This window comes from Balaenoptera borealis (assembly GCF_965194805.1).
Source record: "Balaenoptera borealis genome assembly, chromosome: 3".
Lineage (NCBI taxonomy): Eukaryota > Metazoa > Chordata > Mammalia > Artiodactyla > Balaenopteridae > Balaenoptera > Balaenoptera borealis.
The window spans coordinates 27,653,346-27,668,114 of NC_138866.1; the positions used below are offsets into that span (position 1 = coordinate 27,653,346).

Below are 14,769 nucleotides of genomic sequence, written 5' to 3' on the forward strand. Positions count from 1 at the left end.
AATGAATAAGACCAAGTCCCTGTCCTCATAGAGCTACATTCTAGTGAAGGAAACAAACCAAAAGATGTGATGTATTTCACAGCTTTGTGTTACAACACTATATAGTTAATATATTCTTATCTTAGATCCTGTAACACCCAAAATGTGACTATAAGATGGTAAATACCTTGCTGTAATTAGCAAAATTGAAGTTCCGTGAATTTCAGGTATAGACAAAAAATAAAACCAGCTTGCTTTTACCTGCTGCTCACAGATAATACACACAATGCAAGTTACTAGCTTTAGCTTTAACTTCCCGTAGCCTTTATGAGGGGCATGTTTCTATAAACTATTTCCTATAGGGAGGAAGTTCTTCTTTAAAAATGGGGAAACAAAAAGTAGTTTCAGGTAGTCTTGCACAGTTTTTATTCTTATTAAATTGAATTGGCTTTGAGAACAAGAATCAAAGTCTCATGCAATTTTCAACACGTTTTGTACCTTTAGATATGAAATCTGCATAATGAACTCTCCATCTCTCAGCCTGAAGTTTCTGACAGACCTGTCACCTCTTGCTGTCATTTTCTGGGCTGAGGAACAACTTCTGGTGTAATTTGTTTTATCCTGAAGCAAAGCATTTGTAACAATTCATAAAGTGCGTAGGAGGAAGGACGCAGTCTCTTAACGGTTGTTCCCCATCCTGCTCTTAGTTACTCATTAGCTTAGCAAGTTCTTTTTGAAGGAGCCAAGCTTCTCAGGCTTAATTTGGGCTTTTCTTTTTTTTGATTAGGTTGTTTCATTCTTTATAGCTATTGGATGAGTACTTAGAGTCTGCTAAGTAACTTGCTGGATCTTGAACCAAATTAGGACATCAACAAGATGTTTAGGGTTCTGATATCATTAATGTTCTCATTTTTTGGCATTCTTTTTCATTTATCTGATCAAGTAGAGGCAGGGCTGAAGGGACGGTAGTAGAAGTTCAATCCAGAAAAGAAGGATGGATCCTGGGAAAAAGGAAAGGCCATCTAACAAATTCATAAATGGGGCCGGGGGTCTTCATGAAAGGGGAAGGGCCTGCTTTTTGCCCTGGTATTCCCAGGCCACATCCAGAGCAGACTGTCAGTAAATACTTGGTTCCCTTTCTGTCCTCTGTTTCAATTCAAAATAATATATAGCAGCAGTTCTTAATTAGGGGTGTGCATCAGAAGCCCTTGGGAAACTTTTTCAAAATACACAAGCTTGTAACCTGTCCCTAGAGATTCTGATTCAATAGGTCTGGGGTAAGGCCATAGGCATCTATCTATCTATCTTTTTTTTTTTTTTTTTAAGCTGTGTGATTTTTACCACACTGGTTAGGAACCATTGGCCTATTATAATTGATTTTCCTAAAGCAGTGTTCTGGCATTATGACCTCACCTTATGTCTCTTTCTTGGTGTTTTCTGTATTCCACATTTTGCATGTTAACATATTTTGGCCTTATGGTGGGACTTTGCCCCTCTGACTATCCTAGTAACACCTGACTATTCTCCAGCTGCTGATGTGTGGGACTGGGGACATCAGTGTGTCTGACTTCAAAGCCCATGCGGTGGTCGTTGGTGGCTCATGGCATTTCAGAGAAAAGGTAAGTGGGCCAAATTTCTTTTAGTCGAATTTGTGCTGTCTTGTAAGGAAAAAGTTTCAGAAGGAAAAAGTCGAATAGTCGGAGAAGCAGACATATCAACTGGGAAAAAGTGATATATGTGGGAAAGGCAGGTGGTCATCCAGGCAGACGGGAACCCTGGACCCTAAGAGCTGTCATGCTGCTGCCACAGAGGCAGTACATTGGAAAGGCAGAGAAACAGAACCAAGTAATCAGCGACTACCCTCCTGACCGTGTAACAGTGTCAATTCCTTTTAAAGAGGTTGTCGACTCTAGCCGTTCCTACCTGCGTGCAGTAACTGGGGCCCACCCCCACTTCAGGATATCCTGTTCCTTCCCCCAGGGGTCAACTCCTAAGCTGCACGTAGGTGTGACCCCAGCCTTGTGCTCTCCCTGCCAGGTCATGAGGTGGTTTTGGACCGTGGTTTCCAGTTTGACGCAGGAGGAGTTGGCTCGGCTGCTTCAGTTCACAACAGGCTCGTCTCAGCTACCGCCTGGAGGCTTTGCCGCCCTCTGTCCCTCATTCCAGATTATTGCCACCCCGACCCATAGCACGCTACCAACTGCACACACGTGGTGGGTATCTGACTGCCTGGTGCGTGCTGTCACGGGGGATTATCTTTCCAGCCCTTGCCAGTGTTTCTGGTGGTGTGAGTTAATCACTTCTCTCCCCTTGGCCTTCCAGTTTCAACCAGCTGTGCCTCCCTACGTATGACTCATATGAAGAGGTGCACAGGATGCTGCAGCTGGCCATCAGTGAGGGCTGCGAGGGCTTTGGCATGCTCTGACCACTCTCTTGCCATCCACTTGGCTCCCGTGCTTTCTGGAGCATCCGAGTGCACATAACAGACATAACCACTGACCCTAGCATACACAAAACCATCAGCCAGAAGCTGCTGCATGCTCTCCAGTGTCTGGAGTATTCAGTCACCTACAAGCCTTGTCCTTCCCTCGCCCCCTCCTTTCCCATCTCCCCCCCCCAGGCCACTTTGGCAGGTACATAATCTGAGCAACTCGCTCAGTCACAAGAGGAGGGCCATGCCGCTGTGCTTGCACTTGGTTCTTAGAAGCTCTCAGTAGCCGGGGTGGCACTGGACTACCTCTCATGGTGACTGATAGCACAAAAGGATCTTTTCTGTGGTGTCAGAACTGGAAAAGGAGCTTTCCTTGCAAGCGTTTCTGGAAATGATCATTAATCCACAAAGAAGAACTCCCTAATAAGCTTTTTCTTGACTATGAGCCTGTGAGATAGACAGACCTAAGAATGTGAAAGATAGCTGGGCTGTTGCCTCCAGTGCTGAATGTGATTCTCCTTTAGGCTTATGGGGCACGTCTAGGCACGTGGCTGGCTTGAAGACTACTGATGCTTGTCCCTGAGTTTGTTCTTTACACTGAGGTGTGGCTGGGCTCGGCCACTTACCTCCAGCTTATGCAGTCTGCTAAGAGCTGGGGATTCTTTAGATTTCCACTGAAGAAAATTTTGGAGCAAGAGATTGGGACAGTACGATAGCATGACACCGATCCCTGGTTCTCTCTTTGCTTGGTGTTCCCTGGCAGCACTAAGGCAAGGAAAAAGGAATCAGTAATTTAATTGCTTCTCACAGGTCCTTAGGGCCAGGACACAGGGAACACACATAGAGGAGATACATCAGATGATAAATAAACACCTAGCTGTCCCAGTTACTTCCTGTCACTCCATCAGTTACCAGCAAGGGCAGCTAAGGAGGGAGGAAGATAAATTAGGTTCACTGTTACGTGATGATTGAAGAGAACCTGCAGCTGTTTCTTGGAAGATGACAACAACCTTTTTCATTACGATTTGAATGAAGACGTTTTCAAGACTCAAAATCTCATTGAATTCCCAAATTTCTGTTTCTAAGAAGGCTTTGCTGCAAGCTACCATTCCCAGTGGGGCAGTCGACTCAGAATATTTACAAGCCATCTTTATTGCCAAAACCAGCAAGTACAAAGAGTCCAGAGATGAGGCGGGACTTGCAGCAGTGCCTTGGCCTCCTGGAAGCACGTCTGAGCCCTCCTGTTCCCAGAGATCATGAGGAACAAGCCTTCCTGAACTGCTACAATTCCTGCCTGACCTCACTCCTTCGCAGTTGTCATTTGTCCTTCTTGGCATGGGTGCTGACCTCACTCATCCTTGGGGTCTAGGATCCAGCATCAGGGCCTCTGTACCCCAGGGTCCTCCATGCCACACGGTCACTGCTCTCCTCAGGGACCAGGACAAGGTGCTGCTGCCTGCCCCGGTGTTTTCCTATGGGATATGTACAGGCAAGTTGCATCATCCCCCGGGAAACATGATGCTGCCCCTCGGGCCCAGAGAGGGTTTCCAGCTGGGGGGCACGTGGGTTGGTTCTGCTGTCTTTGGCTGTTGTTCCTCTTCTGGATTCTGCGTTCTCCTCTCCAGAGACTCATGCTGGAGCTCAAGTTGATTCTCTTGATTAGATCTGTCCTTTTAAGCTCTAGTCATAGCACTTTTCAGAGCATCCTGAGTACCATTGCAGCCCAGCTGCGTCCTGCAGTGGTCCTTAGCCCCAAGGTCTTTGTTTAACAAAACCCTTTGGTACTGTTGTGGTTTTTTGTTCTTCCGGTTTACCCTGTCTCTCCTAACTATTCAAAAGTATCTTTGCTCTTTAGGCCTTTCCTTTGACCTTTTTTTCTAATCCTGCTTTGGAACTAGCCAGTGTGGGGAGAGGTACACCATGTCGGAGAGAAGGAAGAGTGTCTGTTACTTCTTGAGCAGTTTTCTATTCACATTTCTTATTTTGGCCAGTTGTTTTATTTATGCCCTTGTGACCCAGATGCTTGGGGAGCCAACTAACCTCCTGGCCTTGAGTCTCTTCAAAGGAGACCAGGCACCAAGTGAACACCAAGGAAGATATTGGCATGTTTCTAGAACTTCAGCAGAGACCAAGCCCTGCTGCTGCAAATTTGTCAGGCCAGACAAAAGGGCCAGACAGTTGCAACAATAGTGTAAATATTTTGTACAGTAAATAAATGAATGTTTAAAAGGACTAAGGAGCAAGTGACTGCTTTACGTGATGATTCAGGGCTTAAATTGGAGGTGGGGAAGGAAAAGAAAAATTCAGAAATGTTTTTGCATTTCCCCAGTAATGCCTTCAGAAGCAGTCAGCTTGGGCTTCCCTGGTGGCGCAGTGGTTGAGAGTCTGCCTGCCAATGCAGGGGACGTGGGTTCGAGCCCTGGTCTGGGAGGATCCCACATGCCGCGGAGCAACTGGGCCCGTGAGCCACAACTACTGAGCCTGCGCGTCTGGAGCCTGTGCCCCACAACAAGAGAGGCCGCGACAGTGAGAAGCCCGCACACCGTGATGAGGAGTGGCCCCCGCTTGCCACAACTAGAGAAAGCCCTCGCATAGAAACGAAGACCCAACACAGCCAAAAAAATAAAATAATTAAAAAAAAAAAAAAAACTTCCCCAAATTCTGGCAATCTTTAAGCTAAAAGAACTTCCCAAATTAAAAAAAAAAAAAAAGAAAGAAACAGCTTGGGGTTGAATGTACTCCCAGAGCCCTGGCCTGGCCCGGACTTTCTTGCCCTTTCACCCTTCCCTGATTGCTGTCCATGGTGCCAGGCAGGGCCACAGTGCTTGCTTGCACAGAGAGCCAATGGCTGGGACAAGCAAGTGCTTGTGCTCAGCTCCAGAAGAAGAAACCCGTCTGGCAAAAGTAGAGGATGTCTGTTCTCATCAGTCTTTTAAACATTAATTAGTTGTTGTTTTACTACATAAGAGACTCAGTGTAGAAGATTAGGAAATTTAAAAAAAGTACAAGAAAAAAAGTTACTTGCCATCCAGAGGGAATAACACTTTGGTGGATGGCCTTCTTATTTGCATATAATCATACATGTATTTCTCAATGTGCCCTTGACCCTCCCACAAAAGTTTGCATATGGCAAACAAAAACCCTGTTCCACAAAAGTTTTTGGGTGGTAGGCGGGACCAATTCTTTTCTAACCACAGATAAGCTTGGCAGAAAGAGAAGACCAGACCTCTGATTTGGGCCTTGTAGGAAAAGTGTTAGAGACCCTGACTTTCTTGGGGAAGTAATCATGGTGTCTTTGTGCATTGGTTCCCATTCTGGAAAATCAAGACAAAATCCCCTTTATAATTGTTTTTCTTTTTGTTTTGTTTTTTGTCGTTTTTTGTTAGTTTTTGTTTGTTCTGTTTTGTTTGGCCATGGCGTGTGCCTTGCTGGATCTTAGTTCCCCGAGCAGGGATTGAACCCTGACCCAGCAGTGAAAGTGCTGAGTCCTAACCACTGGACCGTCAGGGAATTTCTCTGTAATAGTTTTTAAAATACAGATTATTTTTTCTCCCCACCCCTACCTCCCAGACCCAGTGCATTGGAATCTTAACTTTAAAATTACTCCTTTAGAGTGCATTCAAGGTACTCCCACCTCATCAAACTCCCTTGAGTGGTATGAGATGTCTTAAACACACAAAACAAAATTCTGTCCCTCCAACTTTACACTTATAGGTTATTTAACAGTCCTACATCATTTACACATGCTGCTCTTGTAGCTTTGAATGGGTCACTATGAACATTCGTCACCGAGTGATTTCATCCCATCATGCAGTTGCTCATAAGACTCAAGAGGCTGGTAGAATTGTTCTTGAATTAACACAGTAAAATACTGCCTTCAGCTTCTCATGCACTGTTACCTTCAAGCCACTGCAGCTCAAGCTCTGAGACCTCTGCCCAGCTACACTTCTCTTAGGACACAGTAGAGGTTCTCCAGCAGGTGGCTTGACCAGAGGGCTCCTTACCTCTGCTTTGGCTTCACTTAGGCCCTCAAGCGTAATAGACCAGCTCCAGGTATCCTGTAATTCTTTCTTTTAAAAATGATTAATTCCTTTTTTCTTTTATTTTGAGATGAACATATTAAAAAAAAAAAAAGGCATACAAGCATGTACAATTTAACAAATAATTATAAGGGAAGCGCACATGTAACCACTATCCAGGAAAGAAAGAAAACATTACAGCACTGCAGAGCAAGTCTCCTCCCACCCTTCTAGAGGTAACTTTTCCTGACTTTTAGAATAATTGTTTCACCAGTTCCCTTTTCAAACAGCCTGCCCTAAAAAATCACAGTGGGGAGGGGGAAAAAAGAGCCCATGTGATCTCATTTATTTATTTATTTATTTATGGCCGCATTGGGTCTTCGTTGCCGTGCACAGGCTTTCACTGCTTTGCGGTGAGCAGGGGCTACTGTTGCAGTGTGCGGGCTTCTCATTGCAGTGACTTCTCTTGTTGCAGAGCACAGGCTCTAGGTGCGCGGGCTTCAGTATTTGTGGTATGCAGGCTCAGTAGTTGTGGCGCACAGGCTTAATTGCTCCGTGGCATGTGGGATCTTCCCGGACCAGGGCTTGAACCCGTGTCACCTGCATTGGCAGGCGGATTCTTAACCACTGCACCACCAGGGAAGTTTTAAAAGTCTTCTGAAACCATTGTTGCCCCATGAGAATCTAGTTCCCGTTCCTGATGCTGAATCTGAGGAATCATATTCAAAGACCACCACGTCTCTCTGCAGAGGTTTTTCCCCAGATATCCTAAATTGGATACTCCTTTGCTTTTATACTCTGAAGAGGTTTTATGGATTGATCTAATGTGATCATGATTCTCTTTGGTGGTCAGCAGCAGGTTCTTGAGTGTAGTAGTATTGAAAATGACTTGGTACTAAATTGTCCCCCAAATTGTGGGATGGGCTAGTATTTCTGATTCAGAGTACTGAATCTGTGCACCTTCTAACAGAAAGCCATCCCAAAGTTCTTGGAGAGCTTAGGTTTTTGCTTGGAGTACAAAGGGAGGGGATTTAGAAATATGCAGAGGCTATGGTGATGATCTTGGTCTGTATGTGATAGAGAGGTGCTGCTAGTTGGGATATGCCTTGCTACAGATACCTTCCTCACCCCCCAGATCAATTCACTTAACGTTGCTTGTATATGAATACTTTGTGGTGGCCACAGCAGGGACCTGGTTCGCTGTGGTGAACTCAGGTGTGGTCTCTACAAGATGCTCAGTGAATTCCTGGTGAGGAGATGTAGAGGACACAGTCTCTTTCGAGAAGTCAGAGGAGTGATAGCTGTAGTTCTTTTGATATGGCATCAGAGGTGGCCTTAGCAAAGTTGTCCAGGTTGTCAGTAGGGTCCTGGCTTGTTAATACCAGCCAGCAGCCACAGCTTCTTAAACACAAGGTGGAGATAATGTTGATACGTCTAGGGACAGGGATCAAACACACTAGCACAGAACCAGAGCATCTAGTCACCTTGCAAGAACAGTAGGAGGCTCCCCTTGTAGTCTTCCTTCAGGGAGATGTTGGGTAATTTATCCAGGATGAAGCCTGTGGATATGGTTGCTACTTCCTTGCAGTCCCCAGTTAGCAGGCCAGCATGGCCTTTGTAGTCTTTGATGGCCATGAATGCCTTAAACCATGTTTGGCTGGCCAACCAGGCAACTTTCCGAGTGAGCAAGGTCTTAGGACTTCATCTCTTAGGGGTGACTAGGAAGAAGTCACTCGAGCTAAGTGAGGATATAAATTTCTTTTACAAACTTCATTGTGTCCTAGACCAGGTGGCTCCTCCTGATGACAGGAACCTACTTGTATCCTATGTTTCTGACTCCAGAGCCCCTGGGCCTCCAGCCTCCCCTGCAGGACAGGCATCTCCTGTCATTTGGCCTTTTCTAAAAGAAGATGCCCTTGAATGCTTTTGCATCAAGTGTGCAGAATGGAACCCTCAAAGGGTAGAGAGCCATGAATTGATGAGCTTGAACTTTCATATTTTATTTTTAACTCCCATGGTTCAACCTTGGGCAAGACAATCTTTTAGTATTAGTTTTCTGACCTGCAAAATGATGTTGTTAACTAAAGAAAATTGACTAATAACTTGGAGCCCTTGGAAAAGTTTTCCTATATATAGTATGTGTGATACCATATTGATTATGGCTTAGGGCCCTGGTAATTTCCACAGCAGGAGACTCTGTGGATCTGGGGGCAGTAGGGGATGCTAGAGTGGATGACTGGTATGGGGTGGGGCTCTTGCTCCACCTTGCCATGTCCAGGCAGGCCAGAGAGAATGGGTATTCAGGACACCTAGTCCAAACACCTGTGAAGAAGACCCCAGGTCAGAAGAGACCACCTCTCTCTTCTTCATGTGACCCTCCAAAGGCCAGAGGAAGTATTTGAAGGGACTGCATCTCAAGCCATGTCATGTGGTAGGCAACCTAATACCCTTGACTTTCCTTAACTCACCTGATCACTGAATCATAATAATAGCTACCGATTTTTGAGCTCTTCCCTTATGCTAGGAGCTTTAATATATATTGTCTCATGTTGACAATGACCCTGCAAGGTAAGTCTTGTTTTCTCCATTCTACACGAGACACAATTGAGACTCAGAAAGGATAAGTAGCTGCCAAGGTTCCTTAGCTAGTAAGTGGCAGAGCAGTATTTGAACATGGGTCTGTTTTATGTCAAAGCCCGAACTCTTTCCACATTGCTGGTTTGTCTCTAGCCGGTTAGCTTAGACTAAGAAACAACCCAGGCACTGGGTCACCTGTGTTCACTGACTCTGTCTCACATTCACTTGGTGACACTGTGTGACAGATGAATACTTTACCTTTGTTTACCTGTCAGTCATTTGAGGCTTTGGGGTTTATGAGGAGAAGGCCCTATTGATTGAGCATAGAGAGCGTCTAAGAGAGCTATTGGCAGTAGCTTTAAAATTTTTTTGCGTAGAAAGTTCCAAAGAAAAGCAGCTAATGACTTGAGTGAAGTGACTTCCAAGTTTAAATGAATCCTGCATAAAGTGTACAAGACACCCTTGAGGATATAACTGAGGAAGAATATCCTGAAATTTTAATATCCCCACTTTGGTTGAAAATCCATAGGTTGCATGCAAATGAAATACTAGAATGAGGTCCGACATGCTACCCGATACCCTGATGTTTATCTCTGGTAACTAAGTCTGCAGAAAAAGACTCATTTAAATAAATCTTTTGTCTCTAGACTCTCCTCACATGAAACACAGCACCGTTTGGCGTAGGGCAAATCTCTGGTGGTTATCTTGCTGAGGAAGTAAACATTTTCAAGAATGCCAGAGTTAAAGGGAGACACACACCTCAAACAAGACTGACTCTATTGGAACTATAAACATAGTATCTTCTGCAGGGTGAGGGGTCCTTTGCCTCTCTAGGGTGAGGTCACTGTTTCTGTGGATTTGCACATGGAGGAGTCTTTCTGAATCTTCCCATCTTTTGAAGGACCAACAGTGTTCCCTCTCTACTCAGAACTCCCACTCGAAGGAGTTGCCAAGACAGTCTTCTGTTTGCCCATTAGCAGAGTCAGGGATATCAGTATTTGCAAGCCAGCTGGAGAGCCTTTGATGGTGTTGAAAACAAAATGTTGTGTTATTATGTAAGAGGAAGATTATGTGTGTGTCATCATTTTGTGCTAGTTCTCATAAATCCTGGTCTAATCCTACTCTCAAGTTGTCATTTCATTTCCTATAAGTGTACCCCTTGCCCCCACTACCAAAAAAAAAACCTGATGTTTCTGTTCCATCACTGGGTTTATGGCCTCCCTTTTCCCTTTAGTTCTTTGCATCTCTGCATTTCAGCAAACATCTGTGGATCAGGCACTATGCAGGGAGCTAGGGACACAAGATAGAATGTGATCCCTGCTTCTGAACAGCTCACAGTCTCATGGGGGGAGACAGACACATAAACAATGCATTTTCCTTAGAGTTTCCTTCCCCCAAGGCTTGAGCACCCAAAGCCATCACCACCTACCCCCATAGTTTCTCCCATTCCTGTTTAATCTGGGGGGAGGGGTGCATTTCTCTTTATGCATTTAGAGATTTTCCAAAGGATAGAGTAACAGCTGCAAGTGAAATTTGTTGAGCTCCTTACACATATACAAAGGGAGAGAAGTTAGTCTCCCTGTTGATCTTCAGAGAGGCAAGAACCCTTGCAAAGATGGATTCCAAACCAAGACCCAAGGAGCAAGCCCCTAACTGTGCCATAAGTAGGCCATCACGCCTGAGCCGTTCCCAGGAAAGGGATGTCCATCATCTTAGGACCCCACTCCCCCTTTAACCTTCTCTCCCAGACAAAGCAGACCTGAGGTGTTGACTTCGGCAGCAGGGGACTGGCTAGTAGCCTGCAGATCAGTGAATGAAAGTAAAATCTTGAGTGAATGGGGAGAGGGACGTATCTCCAACACTAACAGCAATCAAAGGGTTCCTACTATGGTCAGAATAACTACGGGGTGGCAGAGGAAAGACAAAATAATGTTATTTCCCAGGAACCAACAGGCATGAAGAGGCAAACCAATTTCATGAGTAGCCATGCAGTTGGTTGTGGCCACTACAGGTGGAAACACAGCTTCACTCCAGTTTCCCCTGAAGTTTCTCAAACCCAGGAAATTGGAGTCCTTGGTCATGTCTTTGTAGTGTACTGCAGCTGATGCTTAGTCATCTCTGTGGTTTGGGCAGATCTTAAAGGTGATCCGCCTAGCTTCTGGGCTGGATCGCAGCTGGATGGGCCATTGCCTTGAGGATAACTTTCAGGCTGCTTTTCCCAGAGTGATTTCTCTGATACCTTGTCATGGTAATGCCAGGCTGCATCTCCTCAACAAGTCAGAGCAGCGGAATTACACTTGGGTGTTCTCCTATAATCTGACATTTGCTATCCCAGTAGGGGTAGACAGACGTGTTGTCGGATCCTGGCAGGCTCACGTGTGCCGCTCTGGAGAGGTCTGGAGGTGGGTGTGGGTACCGCAGCGATGCATCTGCCTGCTCCATAAGGGTCTGGTTTCAACAATTCTGACGGAGATCCCGCTACACCTTGAAAGTTCTGTTGTTTTGGCATCCAAGCTGTGTATTCCAGACAGCCTCTCATACTCGGAAGCAGCACGAAACTCTTTTGTCAGATCATATCTTGAGTTTTGGCTCGAAAAATATCATTGGGGATTAACTATGGGAGGATGAATAAAAAAAAAAGCAAAACTCCAGTCCTGACTTTTGGGGGTCAGGCTGGGCTTAGGAGCTTGGCATGGTGGGAAAAGGGGGCCAAGACAGTGGTTGGCACAAGGATATGGAGAACTTCGGAAGCAGAGCCAGAGACTCTGAGGACTGAGGCCCAGGAAAGCCTGGCACGAGTAAACGCTGGGTATTTAACCAGGAACAGTCGCTCTGTTTTTCTCAGCCTTGGCAGTAAGTCAGGGCAACAAGCAGTTCTAGCAGGGTCCACATCCTTCCTATTGTCTCCACCCCAGCCTCACTCCTCATCCCAAACATCTGCTTCAGATTTGGGCCCTTTCCTTCTCCCTGATTGCTGTACCAAACCACGGGTGGCAAGGGTGAGGGGTCTGCAGGTGTGGGACAAGGAAGAAGAGGAGGAAGACTCTGGGAAAAGCTTCTGAAACAGAAAGGTTCTGTTTCAGGTGCTGCAGAAGGGTCTGACCTTTTTTTTTTTTAATGTGCCTATATATCACCAAAATCTTACCAGTAAGTTGTTTCCCTCTCGGGGTAGAGGGAGCAACCAAGGGAGGGAATTGGGACCAGCTGGGGAAATCTCCGGGCATCACATGGCCTGCTTTTCAAAGGCAGCTCAGAGTCACTGCAGAGGGAGCAATAGATTAGTTCCCACAACGAGCAGTCGAGTGGTCGGAGGTGCTAACGAGGTATTAAACACCTCTTCTCCGGCGAGCAGCTGCGATGACAGCCTGTGAGCCAGAGCAGCAGAACTAGCCTAGGACTGGAGGCGGCAGGAGAGAAGAAACAAGCCAGTGCTAGCGGTCAGTCACAGAAGCCTCAGAAGTCTCACTAGAAGGGACCTAAGTTTCTCTGGTACTTGCCCTGAAATCCCAATCCATTTTAAGTGACAGGAACACCCCAAGAGAGAACGCTGGGACATCTAAGGGAGTAATCTCAAAACTCTTGTAAAAATAACAATAGCCAGCATCTAACACTGTGCCTTGCCCTGTTCTAAGCACCGCCTATATTAACTCATTTAATCTTCACATTGGTCTACAAGGTAAAGACAATTACTATTCCCATTTTACAGAAGAGGAAAATGAGGCACAGAGAAGCAGCTCGCCAAGGTTACATGTCCAGTGATGTGTCTAGGTGTCAAGCGGGCCCTAACACCTTGTATCACACAAGGTCAAAGGAAGTGGAGTTTGGGGGCAGGACAGTCAAATCCAGTGTTCTGTTCATCCTCCAAACCAGAGACAGATCGTGTGGGCTCTGATTTCTGGGACCACAGGGAGCCCGTCTGGCAGGTACTTCTCCATCCAGTCCCACTGCTCTGTGCCTCCTCAGGCTTCTGCTGCCCTTTGAGCCTTTGCTTTCTACTTCCGCCTGCAGGGCAAGTGGCACCCCTCCATCTCCAGACCCAAATCAGCTGGAGGAGGTTCCTCAGGAAGTTGCCTGGGCTCCTGGCCCCTAGCGGGGAGTGGAAGAGGAGCTAAAGTGCAGGAGCTGGCCAAGGTCCGCAGACCAGGAGTCCCATTAAACTTCAAAGCTGTGGGGTAGGAGCCAAGCCCATCATTTGGCCTCACTGACATCCAGCTCACCCTGGTAGGCCTCTGTCTTGCATAGTGACAGGCTGCAGGCCTCTTCCAGCTGCTGCTGCCAGGACTATGCCAGAGCCCACTTTCCACTGTATGTGGTTGCAGCCCCTTTCCACCAAGAGGGAAGAGTGCGCTGGTCCTAGGAGGCCCACCTGACTGGCCGGGGGCCCGAGGACAGCGGCTCTGCAGCCATAGTGAATGTGATCTGACCAGGCCCAGCTCATCCTGCCTTCCAGCCTTTGCTTATATTGTGGCTCCATGAGGACTGCTGCCCTTCTCATTCCATCCAGCGTCCCCATCCTTCAGACCTAGCTCGTGTCAGAGAATGTGAGGATTCATGAAAATGCGTGAAAAGCGCTAGCAGAGTCTGACACATATTAAGCCTTAAAAAAAAAAGAGAGAGAGGTATCATCATCATCATTAACAATGGTAAACCGATATCCACAGCTATCTTTGGCTTTATTGTGGATTTGAAGTTGGAAGATCTGGGTTCAAATCCTGACCTTGCCACTTCTTGGTTGAATACTCTTTGGGTAAATTGCTCAATCTCTCTTAACTAGAAAAGACGGATTCTAACACCCACACAGTGAACCCCACAGAGGGAGTATGAAGCTCGGATAAGATAAAGGATGTGAACAATATTTTGTAAATCACAGAACCTGCTACAAATGCTGGCATTTCCTTCCTTACCTCCACTGGCTCACAGGGAGCTCTGGCGCTGGTGAACCTCCTGCCCACACCATGTCTGTCCCTTGGGATGATCTCATCCCTGCTACTGGCCTAGCCTGCGGGTGGCTAAATCCATTTGTCCTTCTAGCCAACAAAAACAAGCGTGGAATTCTTTCAGAAGAAACTTTGGTTTCAAAATTAAGGAGGTAGGGACTTCCCTGGTGGTGCAGTGGTTAAGAATCCACCTGCCAACGCAGGGGACACAGGTTTGAGCCCTAGTCCGGGAAGATCCCACATGCCGCAGAGCAACTAAGCCCGTGCGCCACAGCTACTGAGCCCACGTGCCTAGAGCCCGTGCTCTGCAACAAGAGAAGCCACCTCAATGAGAAGCCCGCGCACCGCAACGAAGAGTAGCCCCCGCTCCTCACTGCAACTAGAGAAAGCCCGCACACAGCAATGAAGACCCAACTCAGCCAAAAATAAATAAATAAATAAAATTTTTTTTAAATTAGGAAGGTAAATGAAACCAAGAAAATGCAAAAGAAGAGGAGCAAGTGGACTTGCAAATACTAATGTCTCCTGCTATGAAGTCCAACCTCAGGGGCCAAATTCATTGTGAGCCCTGACCACAGGCCTCAGCCTTGCCTGGTGGATTTGGGGTTGAAAAGCACCAAAGAAAAAGAGAGCCCAGAACAACAGCGAACCACACTACACACAGACACAGACACACACACACACACACACACACACACACACACACACACGGTGGGGCTAAAACACACAGACCTTACAATGTTATGTGTCTGAGCCTCAAGGGAGTCCGGCCACCAAAGGTAGATGTCCTGAGAAGCTAACGAGGTACACTTAAGGCCCCTCACTT

The 14,769-nt window shown here is 46.4% G+C and overlaps 1 protein-coding gene across 9 annotated transcripts in view; it reads left to right on the plus strand.

The window, feature by feature from the left end:
* AREL1 (apoptosis resistant E3 ubiquitin protein ligase 1) overlaps positions 1-10,210 on the plus strand; it is a 47,502-nt gene extending 37,292 nt beyond the window's left edge. For 6 of the 9 annotated variants that reach the window (XM_082383880.1, XM_082383879.1, XM_082383878.1 and 3 more), the window contains 3 exons: positions 1,509-1,598; positions 2,017-2,192; positions 2,302-10,210. In XM_082383880.1, the coding sequence (XP_082240006.1) occupies positions 1,509-1,598; positions 2,017-2,192; positions 2,302-2,404 (369 nt within the window). In that variant the 3' untranslated portion in view covers positions 2,405-10,210. The other 3 variants (XR_014242288.1, XM_082383883.1, XM_082383885.1) reach the window with 3 other exon arrangements.
* Positions 10,211-14,769: the final 4,559 nt, after the last annotated feature.